At 44.1% G+C, this 10,816-nt stretch overlaps 1 protein-coding gene across 1 annotated transcript in view; it reads left to right on the top strand.

Moving 5' to 3' along the window:
* KLHDC10 (kelch domain containing 10) overlaps positions 1-6,953 on the top strand; it is a gene marked incomplete at its 5' end in the record, with an annotated part of 64,925 nt that extends 57,972 nt beyond the window's left edge. The window contains 2 exons of the mRNA XM_010831757.1: positions 1,088-1,227; positions 1,843-6,953. Of these exons, the coding sequence (XP_010830059.1) occupies positions 1,088-1,227; positions 1,843-2,052 (350 nt within the window). The remainder of the gene's footprint in view (positions 1-1,087; positions 1,228-1,842) is intronic.
* Positions 6,954-10,816: the final 3,863 nt, after the last annotated feature.

The following is a 10,816-nucleotide window of genomic DNA, read 5'->3' as shown; positions in this document are numbered from 1 at the left end:
TTGCTCTTTGGGCAAGATTTATAGATAGTGGCATTGTTCAGCTTTGTGTCTCTAAAAATGGAACCATACTTTTTTTTGAATCCGAGCCAAAAATGTTTCTAGTGTATTTTGTAGTTTAATTAGGTATTGGCTTAAACTTGATCTAGACCTGAGTTAAGACAAGGGTTCATTTGGTTCTTTGACTCCAGGCACCATACAAGCTGCACTCAGCTGTAGTTCTGAGCATTCAGTTTGATAGCCTTTGGTACATGTTGTATACTTGGTTATAACTGATTTTACAAAAACAAACAGAAAAATAACAGCGATTAAAAAAAAAAAAACTTTGATTTTGGGAAGGTTTTTTCCTGACATTATAACTAGCACAGATCAATTTGGGCTTCAGACTGTTCTCTTTGGGCTGAAGAAAGCTTGGAAAAACCTCTGTGCCCCGAACTGAACATTGCAGGCTAGTTGTCTACATAGAGAATGTTTGTCTCTATGGGCAGATAAATGTCTATCCTTTTAGGGACATTATTTAAAAGAAGGGTTTGCAAACTGGTGGCCTGCAGTTGTGTTTTGTTTGGCTCATGTGTGTATTACAGTTTTTGAATTAGTGGCCAATACTTAAAAACCAAAAAGTTTCATTTTTCAAAAAAAATCAATCTGAATTTCCAACTTCTCTTACAAAATTGGAAGGTCTGGCCATTGCTGACCTTAAGTCCTGCGTAGCTCCATCAGCTGGAGCTGCATCACCGTCTTCCCCGTTAGAGCAAGTGCACTCCTGTTTGTTACCTGGCTTATCTATTTTCCCTGAACCTTCTTGCTCATTGACTTCCTATCCCTGGTACCTGAAGATGTTTGAATTTAAGAACCTGGACATGAAGCCTCCTCAGAGGCTTGCATCCTTAGCCCTAGAAAAAATCCAAACACTGAGTTCAGACTCTAGTGAGGGACAAGGCAGCAGAATGAGCAGCCCACCAGCTGAAGTCCCCTGTGGTATGGAAACTGGACTGGCCCCATGTCATCTAGCCATGAGAGCTACGACAGGACATGCTGTCACCGTGGCTCTTTTCCTTTGCCTGATTTTGGTTTTCTCTTCCACTGATAGATGTGTTTATTTGCGGGGGCTATAATGGAGAAGTGATCCTGGGAGATATCTGGAAGCTGAATCTGCAGACTTTTCAATGGGTTAAGCTCCCAGCTACCATGCCGGAGCCAGTTTATTTTCACTGTGCAGCTGTTACACCAGTAAGTTTTCATTTTCTTATCTTCTTTATATAGTTGCAGATGATAAGGAAATACTTTTAGGGATAGAGCAAGAAAAAAAGATGTCTGATATTAGCAAAGCTTGGATTAAGAATGTGTTTTTAAAACCTTTCTTCCAAAGCTAGCTCTTCCTCTGAGAAAAAGGGAGAAAATCCATCATATACAAGCTTAAAAGAGCTGCATAAAATGTAAAAGAAATGCTGCATGTGGTATTCAGGCCCTGACAGTGATATCAAAGATGTTTCCTGGGAGGGCAGAATAATTTTACCCCCAAAACGCTGTGTTATTGAAGATTCTACTAGCTTCTTGAATGCTAAGAGCTTTATTTTAAACTCTGTATTCTTATCTTTGGCATGATGGGTACTTAATATAATCTTAGTTTAACGATGTCAAAGTTGTTGAAGTAAAAGTAATCTCTAGTTTTTCCCTTAGTAACTCATTCATTATTAAATCTTTCTTGATCTCTGCACTGTGTTGGGATCAGTGAGAAATTTTTGATTTCATTTCATTCAGTTCAGCCTGCCATGAATTTTTTTTGCTGAATCTTCAGCTTAAGTATCTGTTATTTATCCTCTTTTGACTGCCATTTGTTCATAGGCTGGTTGCATGTACATTCATGGAGGAGTGGTGAACATCCACGAAAATAAACGGACTGGGTCATTGTTTAAGATCTGGCTGGTGGTTCCTAGCCTGCTGGAACTGGCGTGGGAGAAGCTGCTTGCGGCCTTCCCCAACCTAGCAAACCTTTCCCGAACACAGCTTCTGCACCTTGGACTCACACAGGGACTCATCGAGCGCTTGAAATGAGGATTACTGGACTGTTCATTGATACTGGAAATGTTAATTTAAAGAGACTCCTTTATTTATGGGCAGTGTAGAATGTGCTACAGAGAGAATTGGTTACCCTGATCAAGGCCTTATTCAGAAAATACATCAGATGCCTTTCTGTAAATTGTTTTAAGTTTATGGAATCTCACTTTCCCTTGTGCTTTTTTCTTTGCTTCTCTCCCTTCTGCCCCAGTACACACACATACTCACATACTCCCTCTTCCCTGATGGAAGTTGAGGGAGAGTCTGAAAGTACCTTCATAACGTTAAATGAATCAAGATAAGATAAAGAAAATGTTAAAGGGACTCTCAACATATGGCCATGTCAGGCATTGCTCTATAAATTAAGCAACATTGTCAATAAAAACAAAAATTACAAAAAGGAAATCCAGCAACAACGAGAAGTAGCATTGGGGATAGAACAAGAAGGCTAACCTTGAGAATCCTGCAGATTATAGGGAAAGCTCAATGTTTAACTTGCTGTTTTCAAAGGTACATCTAATTGAGTAGCTGGATCTAATAGCAGCAGTGGTTGGTATCTTTCAGCCTAGATACCCAAACCTATCCTTTAACTTACTTTAGAGGATAGTTAAGCAGCTCATAACCTATCTTTTAACTTGCTTAAGAGGAAATTAAGCAGCTCAACAACTCTCAATCAGTGATTTCTTTTCTCATCCTTCTGGTGCCAGCAGTGGTTAGAGTTGACTTGTCTAAAGACTTCATCGTGTGTGGTGGTTGTGCTGTTTGTTGTTGTTCTTAGAAATTATGGCATGAGAACATTTCAAATCAAGAAACTTATGGTGGTCAAAGTTCTTCATTCTGGGAAGTTTTTAAATTCTCCTATGCCTGTTAATGGTTTCAGGTATCTTTGACTCCATCATAGGGAACTGCAGACCCTAAACAGGTGTGGCATTCATGCCGTGGGACATAAAGTTCGTGAGAGGCCAGAGAAGAGCAGGGCAGGAAGGGCTTCTGCTCTTGGGCTGTGAGCTTTGGCTGTCATGCTGGCCATTTCCTTTTAGAATGCTTCTTTTTTCACTCTGGGCCATGCACCTACCATATTCTCAGGCAATGGGTTTTATCTCTAGAAAGCCAATTGGCCCTTGATTTTTCTCTTAGCTTTTTGCCTCGTTTTCTGTCTGCTTTAATGTGCATGGTGCTGTAATTGCCTAGTAATTGGATAAAAGGTCTTGGGGAAAAGCCACAAGTCATTCTTCCTGAAGAATTAAGAATCATTTTAAAAACTAGCATGCGGAAGAAAAGAAACTGAGAATCATTCACTTCTTTGGTGTGAAGTTTTAGTTCTGGTTTGTTTTATATTGTATTTTAATTTTAAAACAGAAATGACTTAAATTTTCACTTGCTTGGCCATCAGTGACCTACTGAGACACGAGCAGTTGAAGGTCCTTACGTGTATGAAAGGTGCTAAAGGTGTGCAGGCGGGGACAGTGCTGATCATCCCGTTGGTGACATCACAACAGGAGACTCAGACAGACTGGGGACATATTTTTCCTTTAAGTGCCTCTTTTTCACTTAACTTTTAAGATTATTCTTGTTTTCCTTCATCTCAGAAGGGAATCTCTTAGGCTCATGTGTGGATGTAAAATCACCTTTGAGTTGTAGCTGAAAAGTTACTATCTGGTTTTGTTTGGCCTCTGGACTTGGACTCCTAACTTCCAGGCCTTATTATAACCTCCCAACCATGTGGGATTGAGTTCATGGAGCCTGTGTTCTGAAGGGTCTTATCATCTTTCATCTGTGAGTTTGGGTCCTTTGTGGGGATGATGGAGTAGGGGAGAGGAGGAAAGGAGCAATTCCTCCGGAGGCCTCACCCCCACATTGCCATGACCAGTCTGGCCTTTTAACCTCTTACCACCGACTGCTAGGCTTGTTCCTGTGAGGAGCTCTCTCCAGACCAAGTCAGTCTGAGCAGCTCTGTTAGTTCAAAACAAAGCTTTGCTGCATGACTCCAGTCTAGTCTCTGGATGTTTGGGGTGAGGCAGGGGGGACTATCCATAAATAAGTCATACTACTCAGGGTGGCAGAAAGATCTTTGTCATGGTTTCATAGGGTACAAAGACTGAATGCTCAGCCTCTGTGCTTATCCTTCCATTGTCTTGGGGTATAAGCAGGTCTCTACTTCTGCGACACCAGAGAGCTAAAAGAGAGACGGATTCAATCCACACTTGCTAGCCTCCTTTTTAAAGCCTTCTGAAGGTAGTCTTCTTTGACATGGACTTCGGAGGCCTGACATCCAAGACCTTGTGTGTGACATTTTCATAAAAGTACATACCCTTGGTCTAAAGTGTCTTCTTTTAATATAACACTAGTGAAAATGATGTAGTATGATCAGCTCTGAGTGCTATAGAACCACACAGGTGCACATGTTCTGGATGCCAAATGCGACTGTGTGTATGATGACTTAAATGTAGATGACTAGAGTTTTATATAGGGGATCACCAGGCATTTAGTATATCCATAACCAGCACTCTGAATGCCTGACACTGTTACTTGATTTAGAAAAGTTTATGCCTGCTGCTTCTCTGCCTCTTTGAGGTACTCCCAGCCATCTTACTGCAGTCCTATAAGTTTAAGTGCAATATATAGAAACACATATGATATATACAGATTATATATAGGGTGTGACTGTAAAGCAGGTAGACTACTTTTTTGTATCTGTCTTGGGGAAGCCAGCTCACTACATTAGAGTTAAAATTATACCAGAAATTTGAGATGTAATTGGCTGACTTAGGCCAACTCTTGGCAAACCTGGATTTCAAGTCCAGTGTCTCCTTACTCCAACTATTAGAGATTTATTGTTTCTTGGGCTTATTAGCACTGAGACTTTTCCCCAGTCATCTTTGTACTCAATCTCATGTTTGCATATCTTCTTAAATTTCTTTGCCCAGGAACAAGGAAGTCTACCTGTAAGAAGTTTTTAAAATGGAGAATTAAAACCTAATATTTAATACTATCAGTTCTCCCATGTATATACTAATTTATCTGTGAATGTAATACTTTATTACCTGAAGAAAATGATGACTTTCTTCATTTAATAAAGTATTTTCCATATTCTGGAAAATCTATAAACCAATATAGAATAGATTGAAATTTTAACTGTTTTTCAGGGGCCAAACTGAAACCCTTTCTACTGGCAGAATCTTCTTTTTTTCAGGGCCCTGGAACATGATATAAAAATTTGCTCTAAACTATTCATGTCCAATATATAGCTAATTTTAAAATATAATAATAAACATTAACATTTCTAAGCAAAAGGTATATTAACAGTGACCTTTGGTTACCCAGAGTAACCAGATTAAAGCACAGATAATTGCAATCCATAGATAATCAGTGTTTCAACTTTCCTATCAAACAATTGATTGATTTATAGTTCTTCCTTCTCCCTACCCCTTTCCCACAAGTACCTCATTTTCAGTGGAGTGGGGCTAATGCATAGTTAGAAATGGAAAAGCAGGAATCCTGGAGGGGCTAGAAACCAGCAAACATGAAAACAGCTCAGTTAGCTGTAATTGGTCAACAAGATGACAGCTGTTAATGCTGAGTTTAGATATCACTCTTTGCTCTTCTGTTTTGGCATAGTCTCCTGCCCTGAGTTCTAGGCTGTCTCTCCTATAACCACCAAAGAACTCTTAGCACATATTAGAAGAAAAAGCTGTGTATGATGCACAAGAAATCCCATCATTTGAAGACATTTCTTTGGCTCTCTTTGCAAACACTTGCTTTTCCACTGTTCTTGAAGGAACCTTCATTTTCCTTAGGAGATGCCTTTTCCAGCCATACAGCTTGGCTTGTAGGAAAGGTTAAATTATCCTTTAAGACTATGTTGGTCTTAATTCTCTAAAACCAGTTTGTTTTTATGTGTCTTACAGATGTTTAGAAGGCTGTATAGGTTATTGAATTCTCTACCTGCCAGCACTCTCATGTAGTACAATAAGCCATTTTCCTTCTTCTTCATTGTTCTAGCATTGAGCTCCAGGATGGATGAGGGTTTATGGTCCTGAGATCATAAGCTTCCAAAACCAGTCACCATTGGCTTCAATTGCTTAAGTTCCCCAAATGCCTTGGGGCTCCAGGGCCTTGGCAGGGCCTGAGGTAGGTTTGGTAGAGTTCCATGACCTCTGTGCGTCGCCACCAGCTCATGCCCAGCAGTGGTGTTTCCCTTCTAAGGTCATTAGATTCGGTGGAAAGTGACTTCTTCCCTCATCTGGTGTTAAGAAAAAAAGTTTTAAATTGTGCTTCAAAAAGTGGTACCATCTTTTTAGTATAATTTTAATGTTTTTATCTTTTTTCTTCTTCACTTTTTATAAGATTTGAAAAGGACCTGCTTAGTCACTGTACAGGGTGTCAGAGGCAGTTTCACCAAGCTGTAGTAATTGCTGTTTTACTAGTTGCACATTTAGAATACAAAGGAGGCATCAGAAACACACTGACTTTCTCTAAAGCCACTTCCTTGTACACAGAGTCTGAGCAGGGACAGTGCCAGGCATCTCCCTCTAATGGCACCTGCCAGTGAGGCTTTCAGTGGAAGGACATGGGCACAAAAGGGAACCCCCACTCAACAGTCTCTGAGAATGAGCCTGGGCTTGGCTCTTGGTACAGGGTATGCTTAGGCCACACATGATGCTTGCCTTACCTTAAAGCTATTTGCCACAGTCCTGTTAAATAGTGTGGAAGTCCTTTTGCAGTCTGGTGTGCATGCCATATGATCAGGACAGCTTTTCCACCTTACCTGGTTTCCTACAAGCGTAGGAAATATAGTGAATTTACCCTAAAATGTCCAATCTGTATTTATGTATCTTGTCAGTGTTTTGCTGTTGGTTTTCTAAAACAATCTGATCAATAAATCTTATCCAGATCTATTTGGTCTAAGGCCACCTTGATTGTCTGATGGTAATATGATTGTCTGATGGTAATGTGAGCTCACCTGTATGACCTAAGCATCAGTCCCACCTGCCGCCACCATGTCCTTTACCACCCACAGGAACAGCTTTTCTCTGTAATATCTGTGTGTCTTCCACCTTTCATGCCCGCAGGCACTGTGTGTGCCTTCTCTCTGCTCCCGTTCTGGAACTCCTGGACATACGTAGTCCCCTTAACACAACTCGGCTCCCTCCAGGACATCAGCAAGGGAGTGACTGCGGCGCAAGTCATATTCCCTTTTACTGTCTCGTCCCATATATTCCCCAGACCACTGCTAGACAAATTTATATGGATGTACCAAGACTTTCGAAGGGTTGGAGAAGCTACAGGGAATTCAGAGGAAAAACGTGCATCTTTACGTACAGAGTCATGACCATCTGTATGATTCAAGGGAAAAACCACTGGTTTCTAAGCATGAGGCATGACTGTTAAAAACAGAGATTCCTAGGTCCAAATCTCAAAGATTGTTTTTGTAGGTGAGTTACTTTAACAAACTCTTGAGTTGATTGCATTTTAGCTTATCAGTGACATTTGGGAATCCCTGTCCCACAGCTAAGCTAACTGCCTGGTGCTGGCTGAGGTGACCAGGAGACCTCTGTACCTTACTTGTCACCGTCACACTTATTGGCCCAACAAGGAACTAGAGCAAAGACCAAAATGAATGCTTCCAAAAACTTTCCCTGTTAGAACTGAGTGCACAGATGGCAGATTGGCCACCCACGTTTATCTACTGTCCCTCTTGGTAAACCACTAGTGATAATAGTAAAATAGTCCTAGTTTTCTTTTCCCTAAGATGGGGCTGATAACTATAACCCATCTCTTGATATTATCGTGTGGCTTAAACATATGTGTAAAGTGCTCAGAATGATGTTCGGCACATAATAAGCATTATTAGGTTGCTCTCTAGAGATGATGGAATAAGAAATAAAGGTGAAGTACCTTTACTTATTAAAATTATAAAGATAACCCAGTAAAGAAACTAAATAGAGGAAGCTGAGGTAGTAGAGAGAGTGAGTGTTGGAAGAGAGATAAATCCTCATTTTCCATGTCAGGAAGGAAATACATAGAATACCTAAAATAACCAGGGAAGCATATTAATTAGAAATGTAAAGAAGAAACGGGGCTTCCCTGGTGGCTCAGTGGTAAAGAATATGCCTGCCAATGCAGGAGACACGGGTTCGATCCCATGGGAAGATCCTACATGCTGCAAAGCCACTAAGCCCATGTACCACAACTCCTAAGCTTGTGCTCTAGAGCTGGGGAGCCACAACTGCTGAAGCCCTTGAACTCTAGAGTTCATGCTCCACAGAAGAAAGCCACTATAGTGAGAAGCCCTATGCCCCACACCTAGAGAAAATCCTGAGCAGCAACCAAGACCCAGCACAGCCTAAATAAATAAATTTTAATAAAGAAGAAATGGAGGAAAAAAACAGACGAAAGAGCTAATAACTGTAAGAGAGTTTGGGAGATAAGATGGGCTGCAGAGGGAGCTGCTGTTTCCTTAAGTGTGTGTTCTTGGATTTTGGGTTGTTTTTTTTTTTTCCTTTATAATGCAGAACCCTGTGCAGCTCTTTGAATTTAGTTCTTCAAGATACTGTAACTCTGGGTCCCTTCTGGCCAAGTCTGCTTGTAAATGACTGGATGATTGAAAGGATGGAGAAATCTTACCCTCCTTTCACAGACTGTGAAACCAAGACAAGCCAACTTACGTGATTTGCCACGAGAGTTACCCAAACCTGCAAAGCCCAGAGAAAGGGCGCCCTGCCTACAGTTCAGAGAGGTTTTCTGTAAGAACTGTCATCCACCAGGCAGGGCCTGGCTGCAGACAGCAGGTCATGACCAAGAAAGTCCTAGTGGAAGGCCATCTGGAGAACCCTTTCCCCCCACCCCCACCTCCTGGGGGTGGGCCGTTTGGGGCGGTGAAGCCCTGGCACTGGAGTTACACCTCAGGATGCAGGGTACCCCGCATGCCCCCTCCACTCCAGGACTGAGATTCCAGCCGCCCTGCCATCCTGGCTTTTCCCCATTGGGCAGGGTTGGGGATGCCTGCTGCACACACACTGGGCAGTGTTTCTCTGTCAGCAGCAAGATGGCCTGGTGGGGACTTCCCTGGTGGTCCAATGGTTAAGACTCCGAGCTTCCAATGCAGGGGGTACGGATTCAGTCCCAAGTTGGGGAATTAAGATGCTGCAACCCAATGCTGAGGCCAAAAAAATAAAGGTGGCCTGGTGCTCAACTCAGGCATCCTGAAGAGCTGTCTGGGTGGCTCCCCTGCCAATTCCCTGCTCTCCCCATCAGCAGAAATGAAACCAATGGAGCTCCCCTAGAGGCGGCAATCGCCTCCTGGTGCGCCATGCAGCAGGGAATATGGCCCTGCCTTCAGGGAGCTCCCATCTGGGGTGGGTGGAATCGGGCTGATGTAAATATGAACTATTTTACGTTTTACATAGAAAAGCTAGATAAAAACGTAGGAACCCACTGAATGTGCAGGAAGCTAGAAAGCGCCAGTGAGGGCGAATGTTGTTATAACGGACCAGAGCGTTTCAAATGTTGTTATAACGAACCTGACACGGACAAAACCCACCTCCTGGAGTCTTCTAGAAGGAAGGAGCAAGGGGAACCCGGAAGCAGAGGTGCGGAATGCGAGAAAGGAGAGGCAGGTGAGGCAGATCAAGAAGAGCTGGGGAAACAGTTTGACTTTTATTTAAGAGCAAATGAGACGCTTTTCAGGCAGGGAGAAATCAGAAGGATGCTTCTGGCTGCCCCAGGGAGGGCGCGAGAGGAAGTAGGACTCTGTTGGGAGGTCATGGCAGTGGTCCAGGCAGGGTGAGGACGCTTCCGGCCGGCCAGGGCACACCGGTCAGGGCTGGATTTCAACCCTCCTCCCTTCCCACCCTCAGCATGGTGCCCCTGTGTAGTGAACACCTGTCTAGCTCTGACCAGAGGCCGGGGAGAGGAGCCTCGGACCCTCTCCACTAACGCTACCGGAGGGCCCAGAGTTTCCCACTGCAGACCACCAGGCCCAGCCGAGCGGCTCCCGGGATTGGAAAGAGGCGGGGGAGAGGGGGTGGGGACCACTCTGAACCGGAATGATCTGGTTTAGAGCAGGCTGGCTTTCTCTCTTCCCTCTCCCCGTCCCTCCGCCCTTCCTCCCCTTCCGCCGCAGGCTGGTTTTTGCCGCAGTCTCTTACCAAGGTAAACAGAGAGGAGGGGAGGCGGGAGGAATGCTCTGTTTCCATGGCAACCCTAAGGGCCGTCGATAATGGCGCTCTCGGGTATGTGAGCGTGACTTGTGGGGGAAGGAAAGGCTCACAAGAAAAGCCACGGGGAGGAAGGCCGGCTCCACCACGCACCCGGTTGGGGTGGGGGGGATTGTTCTGGAACGTGGTGTGGGCCTGGAGGAGGGGAGGAGAAGAGGCAGGAGTTGGGCCCTCTCGGGGGGAAGAGGCAGATAAGCCAGAGGGCAGGGGACACACACAGTTATGGCGCTGTCACGCATCCTCAAACCCAGGGGAGCAGAAAACAGCTGCCAGAGCTCTCCCAGCCTCCCCGGACTCAAACTTCGCTATCCCTTTCCAGAAGAATCCTTCCGTGGGGCAGCTCAGCAGAGGGGCAGTCACAGATGTGATCCCGAGCCGCAGGCCCAAAGACAGGGTTTGTCTGAAACGAGCAGCCTGCGCGGGAGAGCTAGGGGGCACACTGCGTTCCCTACCATGCTCCTCTCAGCTTTCCTGGGCTCTTCCTGTCCCTCCTTCAGACCCCGGGAAGGCTTTGACCCCTCAATGTGGCGTCATGACTGGAA

This window comes from Bison bison, unplaced genomic scaffold (assembly GCF_000754665.1).
Source record: "Bison bison bison isolate TAMUID 2011002044 unplaced genomic scaffold, Bison_UMD1.0 scf7180017864530, whole genome shotgun sequence".
Taxonomy (NCBI): Eukaryota; Metazoa; Chordata; class Mammalia; order Artiodactyla; family Bovidae; genus Bison; species Bison bison.
This window is presented reverse-complemented; position numbering and strand designations above follow the sequence as displayed.